The sequence below is a fragment of the Rhinolophus ferrumequinum genome, chromosome 11 (genome assembly GCF_004115265.2).
Source record: "Rhinolophus ferrumequinum isolate MPI-CBG mRhiFer1 chromosome 11, mRhiFer1_v1.p, whole genome shotgun sequence".
In the NCBI taxonomy this organism is placed as follows: domain Eukaryota; kingdom Metazoa; phylum Chordata; class Mammalia; order Chiroptera; family Rhinolophidae; genus Rhinolophus; species Rhinolophus ferrumequinum.
In genome coordinates this window covers 10,767,226-10,792,790 of record NC_046294.1, presented here as the reverse complement: position 1 = coordinate 10,792,790, position 25,565 = coordinate 10,767,226, and the positions used below count along the sequence as shown (strand labels likewise).

The 25,565-nt window shown below is 43.0% G+C and overlaps 1 protein-coding gene across 2 annotated transcripts; it reads left to right on the top strand.

Annotated features, from left to right (window-relative positions):
• Window positions 1-197: 197 nt before the first annotated feature.
• FAM111A (FAM111 trypsin like peptidase A) lies at window positions 198-17,289 on the top strand. 2 transcript variants are annotated; one of them, XM_033121390.1, is made up of 6 exons: window positions 198-1,033; window positions 1,920-1,966; window positions 6,507-6,665; window positions 8,299-8,328; window positions 12,776-12,885; window positions 14,980-17,289. In XM_033121390.1, exons 5-6 carry the CDS (start codon window positions 12,805-12,807, stop codon window positions 16,726-16,728), a joined length of 1,830 nt encoding a protein of 609 aa, XP_032977281.1. In that variant the 5' UTR covers window positions 198-1,033; window positions 1,920-1,966; window positions 6,507-6,665; window positions 8,299-8,328; window positions 12,776-12,804; the 3' UTR covers window positions 16,729-17,289. The 2 variants fall into 2 exon arrangements, with proteins under 2 accessions (XP_032977281.1, XP_032977282.1); XM_033121391.1 differs by lacking the exon at window positions 1,920-1,966.
• Window positions 17,290-25,565: the final 8,276 nt, after the last annotated feature.

Here is a 25,565-nt window from a genome sequence, read left to right as displayed (position 1 = left end):
GTGTTTTCCCAAGCCTCTTGCAAAGCATTTTTGATCAGCAGTTTGGAGACCCCTGACTCTGGAGCCCTCCATCCATCAAGAGGGTCAAGATCTGCATCTAGTAATGCCTGCCCTGAGCACCAGGAGTGCCAGTGGGGGCCTCTTCCTCTTCCTCTTCTCAGACTGATGTGAATCAGCCTCTCCTGGAAGCTGGCCCATGCACAGGTGGGGGGAGAGGAACGAATGGGGGTCACCAGGTTCCACTAACCCCCATCGCAGGAGCAGACCGCTTGCTGTCTGCTTTGGGCCATTTCTGCAGCTGGAAGCTGGTGAAGCTCACCAGGAGGACAGACGCCCTCAGGATGCCAGGCGGGGCCTCTGCGGGTCTCTGTGCGGCTCCGCAGCGACCACAGGTTCTGGCCCGGGATGTCTCTCCCAGGCCCTCCGCCCACCGCGCAGCTCCTGAAGGGCTGCGATGGCGGGACACCAAACACCAGGGGACGGGGCTATTGGCCCCGCCACGCCAGACGCGGGGCGCGCCTTTCCCGCTCCGCAAGCCCCCTGCGCAATCACAGCCCCGGGAAGGCGCCGGGTGCGTGCTGCTCAGTCTCCCGTCCCGCTCGCTCAGCTAGTCACGCGACCACAGCGGACGCGGGTGGGCGAGGAACAGATGGAGGGAAATGATTGCTCAGAGTTTGTCCTGGACGCGGAAGAAGGCCGTGGACCGAGTGTGCCCAGTGAGTGGATGAGTGGGACGCCGCGGGATGGTCCCGACCGCTAGGACCGGTGGGCGGGCGCGTCCCCGAGCCCAGCCTTCCCACTCGTCAGCCCGCGTGATGGGCTCCCCGCCAGTCCTTTCCCTCCCCGCCACTTGGTTGCCGCAACCTCGCCGTCCATTGGCCAGAAACGGTGCTTCGTCACGAGCGCGGGTTTTCAATCACCAGCTGAGAGGCAAAGTTCCCGGGCAGTCACAGCCCAGGAAGCGCCACCTTCGCAGCTCCTGGGCATCCCGGAGCGGCGGTCACCGGCACCGTTTGGCAGGCTCTCCGCCTCTGTGAGTTGTTCTTCTGGACTTGAGTTGGACTTGGAGATCTTAGGGGGTGTTTGGAGAGGGCACCAGGCAGAAAGACCTCAGCCCAGAGCCCAGGAGGTTTGGAGGGAGGGAGGGATAGCAGCTTCCCACTGTGGGAATCCCCTGCCAGCTCCCCAGCTTCAGAAGTCAGGAGTTTTACTCCTGGAAAGACACTTGGAGACAGTCTAGCTAGCTGATGCAACCAACATGCTGTGCTCATTTGCGAGGGGGGGGAGGGGGGGCGGAGGGATTCTGGGGGTTCAAGTGCAAATTCCTAAACTGAACCCAGGTGCTACTGAACCAGGATCTTTGAGGGAGGGAGTCTAGTTTCTTCCTTTTTAACAAGCCAGGGGGTAATTTACAGCCACAAAGTTTGGTCTGAGCCAAGCTCCTGCCTGAGGAAACTGAGGTGCCCGCGTGAGATGTAGGGAGAGGGTTTGAGGGAAGTTACCCTCTGACCGTTGTTTTTTTGTTTTGTTTTGTTTTTTTGGGGGGGGAGGTTGGGGCTCGAGTTCTTTCCTGGCCTTAGGTACTTTTCACCAGGCCTACTCTGTCAGTTCTAGAAGCATACCTGAGACAGCCCTCCCTCTGCAGGTATCCCCAGTGCTCTCTCTGTGCTGGTGTCTCCCTCTGTGTAATGTGAACTCTTGCCACCCCAGTCTCTCAGCTCTATCTCCTCAAAGCAGGAATTCCAAAGGGCTCCACCTGGCTGCCCCTCCTTGCACCCTGGCTTGGTGTCTCTCCAGGCAGGCACCCCGAGTAACCACCCGGTGTACTTCATTTGTTGCTGTCCTTAATGCATGATGTCCAGTTCCTTGCCAACCACAGTTTCACATATTTTGTCCATTTTGTCTTCTTTTCTGTTCAGGCTGAAGAGTCTATCCGGTCTCTGTCCCATTTGGCCCGAAATCCAAGGTAATCCCCGCCTTACTGTTCAGCTCTACTAGTACTGTCCTAGGTGTCACTCCTGGATCTGTTCGTATTCATTGATTTCTCTCCTCATTATGGGGCATATTTTCCTGCTTCTTTTTATGCCTGATAATTTTTGTTTGGATATCGAGCTTGGTTAGTGTCATATTTTGAGGGTGATAGAAATGCTTATATTCCTATACATATGCTCAAAATTTATCCTCACCCACAGTTCCTCTCCTTGGAAACAGTGTTATCCTTGTACGACTGGAATTTCAAGCTTGTCAGGTGGCACCAGAGCAACCTTTTGCCGAGAGCTCTTTTGAACCACTGTGGAGGCAACACTTTTCTGAATACTCTGCCAGTATTCACGAATTCTGAAGTTTTCTAGTTTGACTATTGGAAAAAGAAACTATTCTCAGCCCTGTATGAGCCTCAGAATTGTTCCAGCTTTCCCTTTGAGTGGGGAATAGGGGACTTTTCCCCTGATTTCCATAGTTTCATCATTGTCACACACTGATAGATATTTAGCTGAAATTTCAAGCAGTCCTACCACAGATCTCTGACTCTCTACCTGTCTGTGTAGCTGCTGCTCTCGTCTCTCTAGTACTCTGGCCTACAAACTCCAGCCATCTAGGCCTCCCGTAACTGTCAGCTTGTGTTCTTAACTGAGGAAACCCCCAGGTTCTGTTGTGTTTCCCCTCTCTGCAATATAGCCAGGAAATGATAACTTTGCTATGTAAAGTAACTTTGGGTGGAGGTCCTGGCGTTTCATTACTTTGAATATTTCCTGCCACTTCCACTGTGACCTGCAAAGTTTCTGTTGAGAAATCAGCTGACAGTTTTATGGGAGCTCTCTTGTAGGTAACTAACTGCTTTTCTCTTGTTGCTTTTAAGATTCTCTCTTTGTCTTTAACTGTTAGCATTTTAATTACGATGTTTCTTCGTGTTGGCCTATTTGGGTTCATGTTGTGTGGGACTTTGCAATTCTCGGGCTTGTATATCTATTTCCATCACCAGGTTAAAGAAACTTTCCATCATCATTTCTTCAAATAGTTTTTCAATTCCTTCCCTCTCTCTTTTCCTCTGGTACTCCTATATGAAGGTTAGTACGCTTGATGGTGTCCCAGAGGTCCCTTAAACTATCCTCATTTTATTTGGATTCTTTTTTCTTTTTGCTGTCCTATTTGAGTGTTTTCTGCTACCTCATCTTCTATATCCCTGGTTTGATCCTCTGCTTCATCTAATCTACTGTTGATTGCCTCTTATGTATTCTTTATTTCAATTATTGTAGTCGTTATTTTTGACTGGTTCTTTTTTATAGTTTCTATATCTTTTTTAATGCTTGCTGTCTCTTTGTTGAAGTTCTCCCTGAGATCATTGAGCATCCTTTTAACCAGTGTTTCAAACTCTGCATCTGGTAGTTTACTTGCCTCTATTTTGTTTAGTTCTTTTTCTGGAACTTTGTTCTGTGCTTTTATTTGGGACATGTTTGTTTCCCCATTTTGGCTGCTTTCCTGTGTTTTGTTTTGTTTTTGTTTTTGTGTGTGTTTTTTTTTTTTATGAATTAGGTAGAACTGCCTCCCAGTCTTAGTAAAGTGGCTGTATGTAGTGAGTGTCCTGTGGGGTCCAATGGCACAGTTTCCCTGGTCACCAGAGCCAGGTGCACCGGGTATGTCCCTTGTGTGTGCCCTCCTGTTGTAGTTGAAACTTGGTAGCTGTTTGCACATCAAAGGGAGGGATTGATCCTCGGGCTGATTTGTTGTGAGAACTAGCCGTGATTACAGCAAAGTTGTGGTGCACGGGCTGACCCTTCAGTGCAGGATTCACTGTAGTAGGGCATGTAGTAGGGATGGATGGGTGATGCTCCACAGTCCAAAGCTGGCTACCAGGCTTGCCAACCTCGGGGCCTCCTTGGAAGGGACCCTTGTGCCCTGCCTGGGGCCACCTGGCCTGAGCCACAAGGTAATCCGCAGATGGCCACCACCTGTGCTGGGCTTGGTGGTGCCTCGAGAGGCTGGCTGTGGCTATAGCCGGGCTTAGGGCTGCTCAGCAAGAGGTACAGTACATGCTGAAGCCAGATGCTGCTTTATTTGAGTTTTGAAGCTTTGAGAGATTTTAGGAAAGTCTGCAGCATGAGCAAAGACAGGACATTTGTATGAAACAGGCACTGGAAGCAGCTTGAGTGTGCCCAAAAGATGGGTGGGTGGTGTCCCCGGGAATCACCAGGGACAGGGCGAACCAAGGGTGTTAGCCAGGTTGCTGGAGTCTCAGATATGGCAACCACCTGCTCTGCATGCTGGGAAGGGGAGGGCTCAACAAAGAAACAATGGCTTCTGCCAGCTCCTCCATCTGGGAGAAAGCTGCCCATCCAGTCCTTGCCTCGAGGCCAGACAACTCAGTTCCTCCCCGTATGTCCATTCTTGGCACTTTTCGAGCTGCTGCCCCAAGGTTGGAGCTCAGAGCGAGTGAGTCCATCAGTAAATCTGTGCATGGGCCCCTTAAGAGGAGCACCTGGGACTGCAGCCACCCTCATGTCACTCAGCCAAAATCTCCACTGGTTTTCACAGCCAGAAGTTATGGGCCTTCTCTTCTCAGCACTAAAACCCAGGATGGGGACCCTGGTGTGGAGCTGGGACCCCTGGCTTCTCAGGGTGGGGACCTTTGCAGCTGAGATATCCCTCCTGACTTTTAATGGTCACACATGGGTGTGGGACCAACCCGTTTCATGTCTCTGCCCCTCCTACCAGTGTCAAGGAGGCTTCTTCTGTGTCTTTAGTTGTAGGGTTTCGGTTCAGCTAGACTTCAGGCTATTCTCAATGATGGTTGTTCTGTAGTTTAGTTGTAATTTTGATGTGTTTGTGAGAGGAGGGCAGCACAGCATTTACCTACTCCTCCATCGTGACTGGAAATCTTGTGTAATTTCTTATAGTTACATTATCTATCTAAGACTTTCTAGCCAGGGTTTTATATTTGATATTGACAGTAAACATTTTCCAAACAGACCAATTAGCACAGAACAATTATACTGGTGTGTACTATTGTTGATATCAGTTTCCCATAATAAAATTGATCATAGAATATGTGAGTGATTGATTAAAATTAATGTGTATAGACCATTGTATCATATAAACCTATAAAAAGCCATTATAGAATTATTTTTAATATTTTCTAAGATGTCAGATAAGAGTATAAGCTTTGAATAGAGTAACAGAAGTTACTCCTATAGCAGAACAACAAACAGGGCAATTAGTGATAAGAATGATACTGTGCTAAGTCTATTCTGCTCTTAACTGTTTAACTACAAATTGTAATAAATCAGATCCAATGGCAGGATGCTGTTCAATGTTTGGGAGTCACAAGGATAGCTCTCCAAAACAGGATAGCTCAGATTGGGCAATTTCAAGCCCAGTATTCTTTACCACCTCTTGCTTGTCATGGAAATTTTTACTGTTTCAGAATCCACAATGAAAAAAAGAATCGGCCAAATCCTAATTCTTTGGTGATCACTGCATGCAGTACTCTCAGAAACATTAGACACATCTTACAATTCAGAGAATGATACTAAGTGGTGAAACTTTCTAATAATTTGGGTTTTTGTATTTTGTTGCCCTTTTAAAGGTTGCTATATCCAAGCCCCAGAGGATCCACAGAAAAGGAAGCAGTAATTTTAGCTACTTTGAGATAATTGTGTGCACGTTAAAGCCAGTTCCCCCAAATTACCACATGTATTGTAATTACCAATATACTTCTTAGCCCTATCACTTTATATATATATAATATATTCCTCTGTCAATTGTATAAATGTTGTTACAGCAGTAACCTTGATCCCTTCTCAAACAAAGCATCGAATACTTTCTCATCTGCTCTTGATGCAGATCTTTAAACATCAGGCTGCTTTTGCAAGCCCTTTCCAACCCAGTTCTTTGATTGTCACCTTTGAGATGCATACTCCTGGGGTCCCTCTCTTCTTCATCCAGATCGTAAATTTTACATATATTAACAAACATATCATTTTAAATATTTTCCTGAGTGAGCTTCTTTCCAGGATAAAACACTCTAAGTAACAATTGTTGATTATGTTCTGGGTCATGTTCATCATTGAGAGAAATGAGCCGTCTACATTCACATAGCTTGCTAGCTACACTCATATGACTTACTATTCCACTGTTGTCATCAACATAAATTTACTATTCCAGGAAACTTTTTCCCAGGCACAAGAAAGTGGCAAACATCTTGTTGTTTATTCCAATAACTTCCTCAAAGATCCAACTACTCTTCAATAGAAAATATCAAAGTACCGCTTACATCCCAAGACTTCTTGCACCCTTGCCTTGTTATATCCACGCGTGCTAAACTGTTACTCGGTGCTTACCCTATCCTAACCAACCCTCCACATTGAAAACCCAACTTAAACCAGACTTCAAATTCTCAATAAATAACCCACTTTGCTCTTCCCATGCCCTGAGACACTACCAAAATTCTGTTGAGTTATTGCTCTCCATGATCTCAATAAGCAATAAATTTAGCTTTGTCTTATTGACAGGTTGTTTTGGCGACATTTGTGGGAGCTGGCATCTGACATTCCTGGAAGTCCCAACAAGACCTGGGCAGTTTCTTGGGCTGCAGCCTAACACCCTCATCTCAGAATCAGTGTGTTCTTCTGAGAAACCTTCACCTTCTCCCGGAGCTCTGTGAACTCAAGGTGCGGAAAGTACATCGTGCTTTAGATTGAACATCCATTTCTTTTTTTGAGCTCTCCAAGTGCTGAGTTAATTTTGCCCCTGGGAGTAAAAAAACCTAATTTTTAGGAATCTTTTTGATTATCTGATCAAAAATGTAAAAGCTCTTATGCTTTTACAAAAAAAAAAAATCTGCCTTATCAGCAATACTGCATGCAGTGTGCCTCTATCCTTGTCACTTGTGTAAAAGAAAAGTTCATAAGGAAGAGAACAGGCATAGGCTCCCATAAGTCTGTTTCCCAAGCTGGCCCTGGGGACTAAGAAGTTCAGAAGGTTTTGTTTCAGGCTGGTGGGACTTTCTGATACAAACACAGATAGCATCAAATACTTCACGTGGCTCCTGTTCCCCCACCTGTCCAAAGAAGCAAAGAACCAAAGAAGAGGGCAGTGAAGAGAGGTGGGTAGAGGAGGCTTAGGCAGGAAGAGCCAGATCGGTATGAAAGTGGAAGAAATGCAAACGCACACAGTGGCAGTTCCCCAAAGACCGGAGGGATTTTCAAATCTCAACCCACCTCCCACCTGTCCTGAAGGTCTGAGGTAACATGGTCGCATTCTCCTGGGCCAGTTGTCTGAACAGCTCCCTTCCTTTGAGAAGAACCAATCTCGGCTGGGCTCTGGATTTGAGACCGGGGTGCTGGTGGTGGGTGAGGTGCACCGTGGAGTCGGTGGGTGCTGGAGCGCTAGGGAGCTCCCCTCGGTGGGCAAGTGCACACAAGTTTGTGGGGCTGGGAGCAGAAGAGGCTGGGAGCCCCCCCTCTACCCCCCTCCCGGTGCCTGGGTGGGGCAGCACTACCCATCTGTGGGGCTGAGGGGGCACAGGTTTTATTTCAGTGGCTGCTTCTTGTCATGTGCTGTGTGCTAGGGGGAGTGAGGTGGTGGGCTTGGACAGGCCTAGGGTTAGCGGAGATCCCATCCCTGCCCCTTTGCAGCTGCACTCAGCTCTAGCCAGGGAGCCCAGTGTCAGAGAGTTGAGTGAGAAGAAGGGAGGGAGGGGGAGAGAAAAGGGAACTGTGAGAGAAAGGGAGTGTGGGAAGGAGAGAGAAGTGGGAGAGAGGGAGGGGGAGAAAGATGAAGGGGAGAGAAATTCCTAGGGGAAGCCCTTGGGTGGGCTGGAAATGGACCAAGGCTGTATTTCTTTATCTCTTTACTGGGGAACACAGGGCACGTCTTTTAGGTCAGCAGAGAATTGACTTCTCCAACAGTAAAGCAGGGCTTTGAGCAGGACAGCTAAGGACACTTTTCACATTTTGATATAACATGGTTCAGTCTGGACAGGAATCCGTGTTGGGGACAGGATGTTGACGTATTTTCTTAACCTTTGCCCCTCTCCACTGTGACTGACTACTCATGTTCATCCCAGTGGAGTGCAAAACTGACATTATTTTTGCCCACTTTGTGTTTCTCTTTTGGCCCATGTGTAATAATCACTCCTAAAGCACCTGGGTCCTCTCTCAAATTCCATAAGATGGGTCATCATCAGCAGACATACTGAACCCTCAAATTCTCTTAGTTGTTGTGTAGTAAGTTCCTGCCTTCAAGGACCTTGCAGCATAGCGTAGCTCCTCAATTACGTGTATCTTATTTTTGTTTCCCCAGGGTCTCCGCTGTATAAAAAGTCTCCCTGTGGTAAGTATATTGATAATGATAATATTAACAGCAGTAATATTTACTGGGCAACCTATTATATGCCAGACACTGTTCTAAAGGCTTTACATGCTGTATATTTTTTAATTTTCACAACAATGGAGGCTGATTCTACCACTACTCCCATCTTAGAAGAGTGGGAATGAGGCACAAAGTATTAATTAATATGCCCAAGGTCATACAGCTAATAAATAGTAGCTTAAACTTTGAACCCTGATGGTGTTATAAAAACTAACATTGAAAAAACTAACATTCTGGTCAAGATGGTGGAATAGGTAAACACTGTGCTTTACTTCTCTCAAAACCACATCAAAATTATAGCTAAACTACAAAAACGAAAACAAAAAACCATCATTGAGAATTGCCTAGAATCTTGCTGAACTGAAGCCCTACAACTAGGGACATACAGAAGAAGCCACCTCAAGACTAGTAGGAGGGGCAGAAATGCAGAACAGGCTGGTCCTATACCCACATGTGACTGTTAAAAATCGGGAGGGATATCTCAGTTGCAGAGGTCCCCCAACCCCCAGAGGAGCGAGGAGTCCTAGCCCTTCCCCAGCCCAGGGTTTTAGAGCGAGGGAGACAAGTCCCCATAATTTCTGGTTGTGAGAACCAGGGAGATTGTGACTGAGTTAGGCGGAGGTTGGCTAGAATCCCAAGCCCTCCTCTTAAAGGGACCGCACTGGACTTAATCACCAATGGAATTACTGGCTATGAGCTCCAGCTGTAGAGGTGACAGGGGCACATGGGGGGGGGGACGGGAACTGAGTTGTCTGGCTTCACGATGAGGGCAGGAGAGACGGCTTAATCCCAGACAGAGGAGCTGGCAGAAACCATTGTTTCTTTGTTGAGCCCTCTCTCCCTCCCAGAGTGCAGACGCAGTCAGCCGCCATATCTAAGTCTCCATCAACATGGCTAACACTAGTCATTCACCATGACTTCATGATTCTAAGACCCTGCCCTACGCAATTTTTGGGCACATCTAAGCCGCTTCCAGTGGCTTTTTCATACAAATCACCTCCCTTGGCTCATGCTGCAGGCTTTCCTAGGGTCTCTCAAAGGTTTGCAGAACTCAGACAAGCAACATATGGCTTGAGCAAGTCCCATACCTCTGGCACTGGTGGCAGCCCTAAGCTCAGCACTAGTGGCAGCCAGCCTTGGTTCACGGATTGGCCTTTCGAGGTACTTCCAAGCACGGCATGGGCAGTGGCCATCTAGGGATTGCTTTGTGGCTCCTGCTGGGTGGCCCCCAGGTGGGGCATGGGCTATGACTGAATTTGACCTGCAGCAGGTCCCCTCCCAGGTGGCCTGGGGCTGGAACCCCCAGTGGCCAGCTTCAAAATGAGCTGGAGCATCACCTAGCCACCTCCAAGGGCAACATACCCAAAGGACAGATTGGGCAGGCACCACAGCCCTGCTGAAGCAGATCCTGCTCTGTAGGATCAGCCTCTGTACCACAATTCTTCCATTATAATCATGGCCAGTCCTCACAACAAATGAGCCTGAGGGTCAATTCCTTCCATTGACATGCAAATAGCAATCAAGGCTCAACTACAAGAGGAGGGTACACACAACCCACACAAGGGACACAGCTGGAGTGCATGGCTCAGGTGACCAGGAATTCTGTACCACTGAACCCCACAGCACACCTACTACATAAAGGCACTCTACTAAGACCAAGAGACATAGCAGCCCTACCTAATAGAAACAAACACAGGGAGGCAGCCAAAATGGGGAGACAAAGAAACATGTCCCAAATAAAAGAACAAAGCTCCAGAAAAAGAACTAAACAAAATGGAGACAAGTAATCTATCAGATGCAGAGTTCCAAACACTGGTTATAAGGATGCTCAATGATCTCAGGGAGAACTTCAGCAAAGAGATAGGAAACATGAAAATGGAGATAGAAAACATAAAGAAGAACCAGTAAGAAATAAGGAATACAGTAACGGAAATGAAGAATACATTACAAGGAGTCAACAGTAAATTAGATGAAGCAGAGGATCGAACCAGTGAAGTAGAAGATAAGGTAGCAGAAAACACCTAATCAGAACAGCAAAAAGAAAAATAATCCAAAAAATTGAGAGTTTAAGCGGCCTCTAGGACAACATCAAGCATACCAACATTTGCATTATAGGAGTACCAGAAGGAGAAGTGGGAGAGCAAGGAATTGAAAAACTATTGGAAGAAATAATGACTGAAAACTTCTCTAACCTGGCAAAGGAAATAGATATACAAGATCTGGAATTGCAGAGTCCCAAATAAGTGAACCCAAAGAGACCCACACCAAGACACATCATAATTTAAATGCCAACGATTAAAGACAGAATTTTAAAAGCAGCAAGAGAAAAGCAGTTAGTTACCTACAAGGGAGCTTCCATGAGACTGTCAGCTGATATCTCAACAGAAACTTTGTAGGCCAGAAAGGAATGGCAGGAAATATTCAAAGTGATGAAAAGCAGTGACCTACAGTCAAGATTACTCTACCCAGCAAAGCTATGATTTAGAATCAAAGGACAGATAAAGAGCTACCCAGTCAAGAAAAAGCTAAAGCAGTTCTTTAAAGCATAGTCTTTAGATAACTTCTGCTTGACAAGAACTACAGGAGCTAGAGCATAAATTAAACAATATGATGAAGCAAGCCAGGAGGTGAACATACTGTAAATGACTTCTCTGTTCTCTTCAACAAATCAATGCTTTTTCTAGAATAAAAGAAATTTAAGAATTATAATAAAGACAACTTTTCTATCTTAGTTGGATTTTGGTCTGAATAAATTAGAAAGTTCTAAATTTTTAGAGATGGAAAGTGATAATTAGGGTTAAAATGTCAGGATGTCTCTAACTGAAAAATAACCTAGTAAAATAAAAAGAATGATGCAAATTTGCCTGAAAAATGAGCAATCATTAACCCTATGTGATAGGTATATGGAGGCTCATTATATTATCTTTTTTTTTCCTATTTGAAAATGTTCATCATTAAAAGTATACTCTGTGGGGCTTTGTGACCTTGAGTAAATAGCTTAATCTCTCTGGCTATTTAAGTTTTTTTTTTTTAATTAAAATTTATTGGGATGACAATGGTTAGTAAAATTACGCAGGTTTCAAGTGTACAATTCTGTAATACATCATCTATATATTGCATTATGTATTCACCACCCAGAGTCAGTTTTCCTTCCGTCACCATATATTTGACCCCATTTACCCTCATCTACCACCCTCCTCCCCGCTTACCCTCTGGTAACCACTAAGCTATTGTCTTTGTCTATGAGTTTTTTTTTTCTTTGTTTGTCTTGTTCCTTTGTTCCTCTCAGTTTTGTATTTCAGCAATCCCACTTCTGGGTATCTACCCAAAACACCTGAAAACATTTATCCATAAAGATATATGTGCTCCAATGATCATTGCAGCTTTATTTACGGTGGCCAAGACATGGAAACAACCAAAGTATCCTTTAATAAATGATTGGATAAAGAAGATGTGATATATATACACAATGGAATACTACTTTGACACAAGAAAATATGAAATAGTGCCATTTGTGACAAAATGGATGGATCTTGAGATTATTATGCTAAGTGAAATGTTCAAGTTCTTTAAAATGGGACTAATAATGCCCACCTCACAGGATTGTAATAATTATATGAGGTAGTTTATGAAAAACACATAAAATAGGGCATAATACAACATATGCATACTCCATTCATTTATTGAATGTATCTTTATAAATGTATCTTTATTGAGGGCTTGCCACGTGACAGCTGCTACCCTTCCATGGTGTTTATCACTACTGGAGATTTCACTTTTATTTACATTGTTCAGTCTCTTGGGAGAAATCAGAGGAAAGAGAGAGGGGAAATTACCTCTTTCAACAAAAATAAAGCAGCAGCCAACATTCCTGCCTTCCCAGGCAACTCTCACTCTAAGTTTATTTTGTCTTCTTTTCCCATCCGTTTTCCTGTTAGTACAACATCCCTGTGTTATCTCCAACTTAAGTGGAGGCCAGATTTTAACATCAATGTAACTAGAACACACTTTTGAATTATCCAACTGCCAACCCTTCTATAGGGTATTTATGCCTGCCTTTGAATCCCATCTCTGCCACATAGCTCTGGCCTTGGGCAGGTCAACTACCTTCTGTGAGTTAAATGTACTTTCCCCATATGCAAAATGCAGACATACCTATTTTGCATGGTATCTGTGGGCATTGGCAGTTAGAGGTCATTTTTGTGAAGTATTTAGTGTGGTGCTCTATCAAGGGGAGCTTTTATTGTTGGAATGGTTGTAGCTGGTGGATAAGCTGTCTACTTGCTAAATCAACATCTCTGAGGACAGCGAGGCTGGAGCTAAAGGGAAAGGTGGGATCTGGGGTCGCTGTACAATTAATGATAGCTATGAAGATACTGCTCTGACTTGAACCTTTTTAATGTTTCAGCTGAACTGTCTGTTCATCTTCAAGCCATCATGAGTCCTAAGAAACGCAGATCACAGAAGTTCTTATCCGACATAAAGAATAATATGAAAATTGAACACTATTTTCCTCAGGTATGATTGTAAACACTATTTACGGAATACACCTATATTAGACTAGCCATCCTTGACACTGGCTTTCACAGTCTTCCTGCCAAGAAATTAGCTCATTGTATGTAGGGAATATTAGATAAATTAAAATCTTTCTCATTCATTTTATTTTTTCCATTTTGGGGGATGGTGGTGAGGAGGAGCTTTAATAAAAATCTTAGACATATCAAAGCAGCCTTTAACAAAAAGCTGTTGTAACACTTCCAGAATCAATTGTAATGTATTGCAGTAAAAGATGGAATAAAAGCAAAATGAGTGTTATTTCATAGCTTGAAAATATATACCATGCAAATAATGGCTGATCTATTTGATAGCATTAATAACCTACATTTGCATAGTGATTTACAGTTTATAAAACAATTTTTAAAAGATTTATTCTTACCATAACCTTGTTAGGTAGGCAGGGAGGATTTTATTATCCTCAATTTGTTTATAAGGAGAGGAAAGGAGTAAGTTGTTGCCTACGGCGTAGTGGCATGACAACTTGGACTTAAGTTTACTGACACTAAGTAGGGGCTCTTTCTACCAACTGGGCTCTGTTATCATACCCCTTCCTGAGTCTAAAATCCTCCTCGAATTTAATAAGAAGAAGGCTAAGAAATAGTCAGCATTTGAGAATGCAGCGTCAAACCCTTTGACTTTTTTCTTCTATCCTGGTACTAACTAGAGCATCCGAGTATCTAGAAAAGCCAAGCCAAACTATTTCTGCTTTTCTCTGTCCTGCTCTACGACAGTGCAAGCTAGTAACCATGTCCTACTCCAGGTCCCCCTTATTGAAAGTGTCTGTGTCTGCCCAAGACCCTTTGAATAGTCAGAAATCCATCATGGTGTTCCGATGGGCTGAACAACAAGGACGCTTCTGACAGCATGAGGCTGAAGGGACGCTCTCTGAGAGTGTGTATGTATGCCCAGAGTAAATTTATATTACCTTAGTCCCTTGTTTTGATCCAGACTATTGGTACCTTTACAAAGAAGGAAAATAAAAATTAACCTAATGTGCCAGTTGCTGTGCTAGGCATTGTCACACATGATGTCACACAATCTTGACAACAATCCTGGTGTTGTTATTCCCAGTGCCAGCAAGTGGCATCTGTTGACACCCATGCCATGATGAATATAACTTGCAAAAATGTATCTTTTAGACATAGGAATCAGATGCTCTTAATTTTTTATTGAATTTCTGCTATTTGCTTACTCCTCCTCATGTAATTCCTCTCTCCTCCCCCATCCCTGGTTTTTAAGGTGATGCCCTATAAAAATGGGAATCATTGATATAAATATACAAAAAAAGAATATATAGTCTAATGGAAAAAATATTGGAGTAAGTATTGGAGTTCTGATACTCACTTCATGAATTGGTTATTATATATCCTTGAGAAAGGCATTTATAGGAAAAAGTTTCTGTGCCTCAGTTTCTCCATCAAAAGGACAGAGAGGCCATGTTGGTTGCTCCTCATTTCATAGGATTTGGGGATTAATTGATATAATAAAGGAAATAATTTGAGTTCTTTGTATGATAGATGCTGGGTGAATCAAGGTTTTATTATTAGAAATAACTATATTATTATGAACAAATGATTATTTAATTAATGATGGTTTTACATTTAATGCCTGATAATAAATCATGGTACCTTATTCTTGTTGAGTTTGGTACTTTAAGAACAAATTTTTGGTGTGCTCCATCACTGTGCTCAGAAAAAATAAAAACTATACTGCTGAAAATAGTAAATAAGACCTGAAATAACACAATAAGGGAGGTGGCAGAATTTTAAGCATCTCTGTTTTGATGCACCTAGAAAACAGTTATTTCTTTCCTCATACTTCTCAAAACAATGCACCAGTATAGCAGTATTAAAAGCTTATCTGACTGATAGGACAGAAACCTCACCTTGTATTTCATCTCCCAACACAAACTCTAATTTAATTGTATTACTGGCCTTTGGAGATTGGTTCTGAGTTTATCCTATAGAAATTTTGTGAATTGCATACTAAAACGATAGACTAAAGCAATAGACAATGGTTGCATTTAGTTTTACAATATTTGACATTTCTTTTTAGGTCAATAAAGAACAACAGAATAATTCCAGTACTCCTCAAATGAAGACAGGCTCTAGAAAAGGTCCAAAAGATATAACTAATACCCAGGCTCAAGGACCCAAAGACCAGGCTACATCCCAAAATAAGGTCATTCATGTTACCTTGGGTGTACACCACAGGAAACACAAACAAATGAAATACAGGGTCGCACATAATGAACAAGGTAGCTTATTCGAGGCACTCAACACTCTTGAGGCTGTCAAAAAAGAGAGGAAAGCTCAGCAAGGCAAAGAAATGCTGGTGCGTGGCACAGAAGGAATTGAGGGGTACCTGAACCTTGGAATGCCCCTCAGCTGTTTTCCTGAAACCTGCCACCTGTTAATTACATTTGCCCAAAGTAAACGTCAGCAGAAAGAGGAGAACCAGATATTTGGCCGGCATGAGAAGGCATCCACTGACTGTGTCAAATTTTTTATTCATGCAATTGGGAAGAATACAAAAAAGATTGTCAAATGCGGGGAACTTCACAAAGAGGGGTGCAAACTCTGCGTCTATGCTTTCAAAGGAGAAACCATCAGTGACGCTATGTGCAAGGACGGCAGATTCCTTCCCTTACTGGAGAATAGGAATTGGAAACTCATTGAAAAACTGGACTCCATTGTAGAAAGCAAACAGCCAGTCGATGACTTAGAGGGCAAGCTCTTTCAGGTTGAGGTTGAGGTTGAGGGAAGAATGAGTTCTCGGGCAGCAACTGCTCAGAATTCTGAGTTGGAGAGAAGAAACTCCTGTGTGTTGAATGAAGAAATTGTGCACCAGTATCCCAGTTTGATAAGAGAGAGTAAAAAAATTAGAGAAAACTTTGAGAAAGAAATGAAAGAAAGAAAGAGCAAAACTTCATTATTTAAATGGCATCAAACAAACTTTGGGAAACTGACAAAAAACTCTACTCCAGTTAAAATGCACAAACTTCTTTCTAAACTCAGTGACTCAGTTGGGTACCTGTCATGGGACAACAATGGAAATAGGGGTTCGGCCACCTGCTTTCTTTTTAGAGGGTTATTCATTTTCACTTGTCAGCATGTGATAGATGACATTGTGGGGAAAGGAATAGAGCCAAGTCAGTGGGCGAATATAATTGGTCAATGTGTGAGGGTGACATTTGCTTACGAAGACAGCTGTGAAAAAGAAGAGAATTGCTTTTCTGTTGAACCTTGGTTTGAGATATCTGATGCAATTCTTGATTATGCTGTTCTGCAACTGAAGGAAAACGGACAGCAAGTACCTTTGGGACTATATAATGGAATTGGTCCTGTGCCATATAACGGGTTGATATATATTATTGGTCATCCATCTGGAGAGCTAAAGTCTACTGATGCTTGTGCTGTAATCCCTCAGGGTCAGCGATTGGAGAAATGTCAGGAACATATTCAGGCTAGAAAAGCAGAGGGTTTCAGGGATATGCAGTATATCCATATGTACACTCAAAGTAGTTTCCATGAAATAATTCACAGGCCTGATGTGATTACCTATGACACCACTTTTTACTTTGGGTCTTCTGGCTCCCCAGTGTTTGATTCAAAAGGTTCATTGGTGGCCTTACACGTTGCTGGCTTTGCTTATGAGTACCAAAATGGGCATTCCAGTATCATTGAGTTTGGCTCTACTATGGAATCCATCATTGATAATATTAAACAAAATCATAGGAAGTGGTATGAAGAAGTATGCATAACTCAGCAGGATGTAGAAATGGTCAGTGATGAAGACTTATGACAGTGAGAATTCAGTCTACTTCTGAACTTTGAGATTACCTATGGAGTTGTTATTCCATAGGCAATGGCGACAGTTTTCTAAATTCCAAAATAGTTAATTACATCAATAATAATATTGATTAATATTATTGACCACTTCCTATGCACTGGGCACATGAAGAAACTTGTTATAACAACTCTATGTGGTGGACTATTATCCCTATTTTAAAGTCAAGCAAAGTAAAGAATGGTAAGATTAAGTAATAATTCATTTTATGACACAAGAAATAGTGTAACCATTGTTTTGGGGTTTTATTTTTCATTTTCCATATCTTCCCTTCAGTTGCTTGAAGGAAGGATCCAAGACTTGTTCATCTCATTATCCCCAATGTCTGGCACACAGGAAATAAGTGCTTAGAAAATGTGTGGGTCAAGCAATAGAAAAACTTAGGGCTGCAGCTAATCTTTTTTTATTAAATTTTTTTGGGCAACATTGGTTAATAAGATTATATAAGTTTCAAGTGTATATTTCTATAATACATCATCTACTATATCACATTGTGTGTTCACCACCCAAAGTCTAGTCTCCTTCCATCACTATATATTTGACCCCCTTTACCTTCTTCTACCTCCCCTCACTTCTCTTCCTTTCTGGTAACCACCGTACTGTTGTCTGTTTCTGTGTTTGTTTGTTTGTTTGTTTGATTGATTGGTTCATTTTTTGTTTTCAGTTTTATATCCCACATATGAGTGAAATCATGTGGTTCTTATTTTTCTCCATCTGACTCATTTCACTTAGCATGGTATTCTCAAGATCATCCATGTTGTCACAAATGGCAGAGTTTCAACTTTTCTTATGGCCGAGGAGTATTCCATCATATATATGTAGCACATCTTTATTCAGTCATCCATTGAAGGACACTTAGGTTGTTTCCATGTCGGCCACCATGAATAATACTGCAATGAACAAAGGGGTACATATATTTTTACAAATAAATGTTTTCAATTTTATTGTATACTTGAAAGCCAGTAGAGGGATTGCCTTGGTTACCTTTAATGGAGAACAGTATTAGAAACCAAGATCTGGGCACTAGGTGTGCTTGTTGCTACTCAGGTATTATTTCTTTTAGGTCCTCTCAGCTAAAAGAGCAAAAAAATAAGTGTATTACATTAATCCATGTATCAGGGTGCCAAAAAATTGTATACACATGACTTGTATTCACCTTTTATTGGTATATATTGAGTATTACAATTTTAATGGTTTTTTTCCTTTCTTAAAATGTGTATACATTTTTTGGCTCCCTCTGTCTATACACATATCTGCAAACATTTCTTTATGTAACCATACAAAAGTGGGACAATTAAGTTCGCGAACTTTCCACCATATAAGGGCATGGTTGAAAGTTCATGAATTTAATTGTCCGACCTTTGTATGTATGCATGTAATTATGTGTTTATAATAAACAGTTCTTACTGATGTCTCCAACTCTAGTCCATTACCACATGGATCATGCCAGCCTCCTCCTTTGCTTATCTGTGAACTCTTTCTCCAACAGTGAGAAACTTGACTCCTGTCAATTCCCCACCTATTTACTTAATTGTTAAATTCCAGTATACACATATAGCAGTATCATAATTGTTCACCTGTTCCAGGATGGCAAATAATTTTGTCAACTACAGCGCAGTGCTTATTTCCTTTTGCCTTCAGTCTTACAGACTCATTCCTAGTTACTTAGCTCAGCATCTTCCCCCGCTTCTGTGAGTTCGTTCCATATGTTTGTAATATAGTTAGATTGTCTTGTCACAGTCTGCATTCTTTCTTTTGACCTCCTAAGTGATTTTTTCTCATTGCATACATTAAGGTTCACTGTTCATGCTGTAAATTCTGTGGGTCCTGAATGCATAGTATGTGTCCACCATAAAAATATTATACAGAATTATTTCACTGCCCTAAAATTCCCCTATACTTCACCTACTTACCCCTCCCCTCTCCTCTGAACTCCTGGTGACCACTGATCTTTACACAGTCTTTATAGTTTTGCTTTTTCACATAAGAATCACATAGTATGTAGCTTTTTCAGATTGACCTTTCATTTAGCAGTATACAATTTAAGTTCCTCTGTGTCTTTTCATGGTTTGATAGCTCATTTCTTTGTATTGCTGAATAATATATGGGTATACTACAATTTGTTCATTTACCTTTTGAAAGGTAGTTGCTTCCAATTTTTGGTGATTATAAATAAAGTTCCTATAAGCATTTGTGTACAAATTTTTGTGTGAATACAAGTTTTCAACTCAATTGAGTAAATACCAAGAAAGGTGACGACTGGACTGTAGGGTAAAACTATGTTTAACTTTTTAAGTATCTGCCAACGTGGCTGTACCATTTTGCATTCCCACCAGCAGTGGAGGAGAGTTCATGCTGATTCATATTCTCATGAGCATTTGGTATTGCCAGGTTTTTTTTTTAGACATATTAATACTGTTGGGATGCATGATATTCTTCAGGGGATTATGGGATTTATTCATGAAACTGGGGCTGTCTTGTAGATCTAGCTTATGTGTACATAGTTATGGTATCGGTCTAGATTCTGTCAGGAGAATAAAGCCACTATAAATATTATAAGAGTACAGTATTTAATTAGGAATCAGGTGAGTAGAGGAGGAGCAAGGCAAGTAAAGATCTGTTAGACTGTAGCCACAGGATATTAGCTAAAGCACTGGGAGGGGGAGAGAAGTGGCTGATTGCTGCGGGGAAGTCTGAGAGGGTCCCACCTCTTGTCACAATGATGGTAAAGTAGTAACTCACAGAGGTTGCAAAATTGCTATGTCGGATGCAACCTACAAGTAGGAGCTTGTGGAGATATTACATAGTCCTGTCCGACTGCCATGATCTTCCAAGAAATAATGCCTCCCACTTCATTTCTACCTTTCAAGTTTTTCTCATTGACAAATGCTAACCCAGAACAAATAGTTTTCAGCTTTATAAGGAAGTGGTGGTGCCACTAAATTGACAATAGGTAACCAGCATACACACACATACAATACATGCACATATACACATCAGAAGTTATCATTTTTAGATTGTAATGTCGTTCTTATTATAAAGTATATGTTACAACTTTAACTGATTACTGCAAGTTCTCTGCACACTTCTATGTCCTGTAAATAAATTATGCTACAAACAAATCCTGTTACTAGGTATTTTTGTTCAGCTGAAATATTCTGTCATGTTTAAGAGCTGATACCATCACAAAGAAGCATCAAGTAAAAAATCAGGCTAAAATTCGACACAGGTAGGAAAAAAACAGTTTCTTCCTGTTCCCTTTTGAAGCCCACTTCTTTTCCGTCTTGGCTTTTTTTCCACATGGGAATTCGAGGTGAGCTCACAAAAGCTTTAAACATAACCTTTTATTTCTCATTGCTACCTTTGTTTCTTTTTCCAAAACATGCATTTCCTTATTTTATCCCTTCCGATCTTTCACGCTAAAACACCAACTCTGTCACTCTCTCTCCCTGTTGTTTTCTGTCACACTCTCTCCCTGTTAACACACTTTGAAGACAGCCAGAAAAAATTTTGAATTGCAGATTTTGAAAACTGACCTCCCTGGAATGTATACCCAGTGTACTTACCTGTATATTCTTAATTATATAGCATGTTAAGCACTGTCGTTAGTACTTTACATAGGTTAACTCTAAATCTTCACATCAGCCCTATGAGGTTGGAACTTTCATTACCTGCATTTTACTGATGAGGAAACTGAGGCACAAAGAGGTTAAGGAACTTGGCCAAGCTTCCACAGCTCCTAAGAACCAGAGTATGATCCCCAGTTAGTCTGAGTTCAGGGCCCGCTCCTAATTCTTCTACACAGTGTCTCAAAGTGTAAGTTGGAAATAATAATGATCTAATAATTAATGGGGTACCCCAATTCCTTTTCCCCTTGTCCTTCAAATTCTCAAAGCAGTGATTTTATGAATCATCTTGATTTGGGTTGGATTCGGAGGTTTGGTTTGAGGTCTGAAGAACACATCTAATATTTTTTAGAGTTGTACATGGACTTGGGAGAAAGGGAGGGAAAAGGATGGGAAATTCTAAAGGTGGGAGAAAGGACAATTGCTCTTTGGAACATCTAACCTCTGATAAAATCCATTGGTCTTTTATCAAACTTTCTCCAGGCTTGCTTTCTTTTTCTTTTTTTTTCTTTTTCTTTTTTTTTCAATTGGGGCAGGGGAACAGGACTTTTATTGGAGAACAGTGTGTACTTCCAGGACTTTTCCAAGTCAGGTTGTTGTCCTTTCAATCTTGTTGTGGAGGGCGCAGCTCAGCTTCAGGTCCAGTTGCTGTTGTTAGTTGCAGGGGGCACAGCCCACCATCCCTTGCGGGAGTCGGGGAGTCCAACCAGCAACCTTGTGGTTGAGAGCCCACGCTCCAACCAACTGAGCCATCTGGCCACCTGGGAGCTGAGCAGAAGCTCATTGACTTCATTCTAGTTGCGGAGGGCACAGCTCCCCGGCCCATGTGGGAATCCAACCAGCAGTCCCGTTGCCCAGAGCTCGTGCTCTAACCAACTGAGCCACCCGTCCGCCCCCCAGGCTTTCTTTCTTATTTCTTAATTGATACTCAGGAAAATGCACTCTTTTATTTTGTCATACTGTCTTATGAATTTAACACATGAAAGATTCTTGTTACCACCACTGCAACACCAACACTCCAAAGAATCTCCCGATGTTACCCCACGGGTGTCTGACCCTTTCTCTCTCCTAGTCCCTGACAACCCCTGGTCTTCTGTCTTATAGGGTCTTTTTATTCTTAGCTTTTTAGGACATCTTGATTTTCCTTCTATCTTTCAAACCGTTCCTTTCTCTTCTTCCTCTTCATAGTATCCAAATGTTCCCTTGGAGTCGCATCTTCAGTCCTTTTCACCCCTTATTCCCTGCTTGGCAATTGCAGCTTCAGATTCCCGAGTACCCCTCTCTCTGGATCACTCTAATTATTATTTTAGCCCTGATATCACTCAGGAGCACAAATATGCAATATCCCTTCAAACCCAACTTGTTGAAAACCCAGCCACGGAGACTTCCCCAGACCCGCTGCCTGGATCTGCCCCTTTCCCGGGACCTCTATTCTGTTCACAGCCCATCATCCCCACAATCTTCACACCAGAATCTTTGGGAGAATTTCGGGTCCCTCCTTCCCCCTCATAGCCCATGTCTACACTGCCAACAAGGTGGGTTGGATTTTTGGCTCTCCCCAAACACTACCCCTCCTCTCTAGTTCTTCATTTCTTTCCATTCTCTTTCATGATCAATAACGATCATGCACAAACTTATAAACACAGCACCACATTTAAGCTTTGCCACAACTTCAGGAGGTAGTTACTGTCATCATCTCAATTTTACAAACGAGAAAATAAGTCAACTACGGTGGAAGGTCACCCTGAGCAATGGAGTGGGTTTTGGCCCACAGGAGTCTCACTCCATAGCCTGAGATAGAGCCACAGAGCTCACTCAAGAGCCACCTGGAGCTTGGAAATCCATTCCAGATCACCAAGCACCTTAAACCCAATTTTGTCTCCTGGCTTCCCCCTGGGATAAAGCTTCAGAAGGTGTGAAGATCTGGAGCATTCTTTTTTCCCTTGCCATGCAAATTGCTGAAGGAGGGGGGCAAGGTCAGTGACCCCACCTGCCCCAAGGCTATTATAGCATGTTGAATTGAATTATCTTTCTGGTACTTTTGAGCTCTGAACTTCTGAAATCCAGAGAGGAGACCACAGACACAGGGGAACTATTAACCGGGTTCTTATATGAAGGGAAATGTATTAATATTTAGGTTACATAACAGAAACACTTACAGAGGTTGTAATGGGTTGAACTATGTCCCCCAAAAAGATATGTCCAAAAGTCCTAGCTGCTAATATCTGTGTGACCTTTTTGGAGAAAGAGTCTTTGCAGATGTAATTAATTTAAGGATCTCTAGATGAGATCAACCTAGACTTAGGGTGGGCCCCAAATCTAATGACTGGTGTCTTCATAAGGGAAAGAAGAGGGAGGTCTGACCCACAACAAGAAGAAGGCCTTGTGGGGGGAAAAAGAAGAGGAAGACATGAAAATCGGGGAAAAGCCTGAGATGGGCAAGCTGAGGTGGTGGGCGAAAGGGCTGAGGAGAAAGAAGACTAAGAAGCCCACCGGGTGTCTGACCCTTTCCCTCCCCTTGTCCCTGACAACCCCTGGTCTTCTGGTCTTCCCTCCAGGCTGGAACCCTTTTCAGAGCCAGTGTTCATTTAGATCCTCTTCTCCCTCCCTTCTTACGCAGCAAGAGCTAAACTTTGTCACTTGTTTGTCAGCCCCCAGATCTCTTCAGTCCCTTCAATTCCTCCACTAAACCTCTGGACTGCCCACAGTGCTCTCTGCAAGAAAAAATGTAGGCATCAGTGAGTAGGGAATATGACCCTGTCTCCACTGCATGGCACAGGCATTTGGGAGCCCAAGACTTGAGGTGTCACCAGGGCAAAGTATGTGTGAAGGGGCACAGAGCTTCCATGCCCTCTCCAGGGGCACCACTCTCCCAGGACCTCCACGTGTTCATCAACCCATCTTGCTATTTGATAGCAATTGCTCCTGATTAGCTTTGAGTGAACTAAAACATTAGAAGTTCATTTGGTTGAACCCAAACCTCCATAGCCTTTCAAAACCAAGAATAAAGGCATGTAGTCAGTCCTGTCTCCCTCCTCACCCACCTTCTCGTCCCTCTTTTCCCCTGTACCAAAACCTCAGATGCTTTTGGAGAAAGATAATTAGAGATGGAGCTGAGATCTCCCAGTCTGCAAGGGGGACCAAAGGCCATACACACTTGTGTGAATATGGCAGGGAAGGACTCAAACTTGGCCCACTTGAATTCAGGCACCCAACTCACCATGCTACTATCCCATGAGAGGAAAAGATTCTGGGCACAGGAGTTGGCAAAGGCACCAAGAACTGAGGGGTGGAGTTAAGGCAATGTGGTGGGTGGGGGTGGAGCAGATAGGGATCCCTTGACCTGAGTACTCCCCAGACACTGAATGGTACATGGGAGAGGAACTAGCACTGGTGCTCAGGTGCTAACCCAGGATCAAGAGGACAAAGGCAGGAAGGAGACTGACAATTAAGTTTTCTTTCCTCCCCTGTCCTCCCTTTCCCACTCTAGCTAGACTTATCCCGTCGTCCTGAACTTCCCTGGGCTCCTGGATGGAATCTATGACTTGCATTGTGTTCTTATAGGAGGAAAGTCACCCTAATTCAATTTATGAGGTTTAGGCAAGATTTGAGGTGGAGAAGGAAAGCTGAAGTGATCTTGCAGATGGGACCCTTTGCATGGATTCAATGCACTGTTGTGGAATTGATGTGTCCTGTGCCTACACTCCCCATCTCATAAGTACCAGAGGGGATTCTCTTGCTCAGGAACTGCTTCACGTGGAATATGTCGACTGTCCCCAAACTATTTCACTGTCCCCTTGGAATATTCTATATTAAATAAAATTAATATAGAATCTTCAAAAGAAGGGAAATCCCAGCTTTGGTTAAACACTGAAAGGCGACCAGGCACTCAGAGGTCATTTCCTGGTACAACATCGCCACCTGCTGGATGCAGCCAGTAGTGTGCCCCTTTCAAAAAAAAGGCAGCCATTATTATTAACGCGTTGCTAAACTGTATTGAAACTGACCGCTAGACCCAAGGCAGTGTCTTCTGTCTGGCATTCCCTTTCTGGGGTGGTTCAACTCAGACTCACTGACTAACAAAGAAAGGATCCAAAACACCTTGGTAGTGAAATATGAATGTTATATTTACTCAGGAGTTCAGCCAGCCAGGCCTTGGCACCATCTTGCATTTTACATGAAAAAGTGGCAGTTGCCTTTGCGGGGAAGAGGTGGGTGGACACTTTTTCCCCTACTTCATCACCTGGGTTTTGTTGTTTTCCTCCAGGAAACAGTCACCCTGTCTTCCGACAGACAAAGTGAATAAGATCGTCTTAATTCAATCATGGAGGAAAGTGACTTGAGACTCTGTTCCAGAATGTTAAGGCCCTGTCCACTTCTGTCTCTCCACTTCTGGCGTTCAGCCCTCCAGGACTCCCACCCAAGAGTTTGGTATGTTTACTAGTGCCTCCTCCCTTATCAAATCCTGAACTCTATAATTTTTATCTCATCAGCACTATAAGTCTTTAGGGAGTTCTGCCCCACTTTTCATTGACTAACTCAGGGGAGGTTGCTGAAAATTAGTGCAATCCTTAAGGATCTAAAGAACATAGGAATAATGGTGTCTATCAGATATGAATTTAAGTTATCCGCCTGGCCCCTGCGGGAACCTAGTACGTCCTGGAGAGTGACAGTTGACTACCGCGAAGTCAAACTAAGCAATAGGCCCAGTTGCAGCCACTGCACCAGAGGTGGAAGTAGCCTGCCCTGGGTAGAGGGTGGCCCCTGATTGGATGAACAGATTATTTCCTGTCACTGTCAGGAAAGGGGTAACTCAGGTGGACTAGACAATAGTATACATTTTTAGTTTTGTCCTAAGACTATATTAACACTCTCTTCTTTTGTCATGATATAGATAGAAAAAGTCTGGACTATTTGTATTTCCTGCAGACCACCACATCAATCAGGCCAGATGAGCCAGAAGTAGCCAGCACATTAGAGGTCATGGCACACACACACATTTCAGATGATGGCAGATGAACCCTATGAAGAATCCAAGGCCCATTAAATCAGGGACATGCCTGGATGTCTCATCCAAAGGAAAAGATAAATGAATGAATCTTGCATACCCACGATGAAGAAGAAAGTACACCGCCTTTTTGGTTTCTGAAGGTAGCATATTGTATG

Coding starts and splice junctions, on each gene's coding strand:
- FAM111A (XM_033121391.1), top strand. CDS start 12,805: ATGAGTCCTAAGAAACGCAGATCACAGAAGTTCTTATCCGACATAAAG. Junction 12,886..14,979: donor TTGAACACTATTTTCCTCAG/GTATGATTGTAA, acceptor ATTTCTTTTTAG/GTCAATAAAGAACAACAGAA.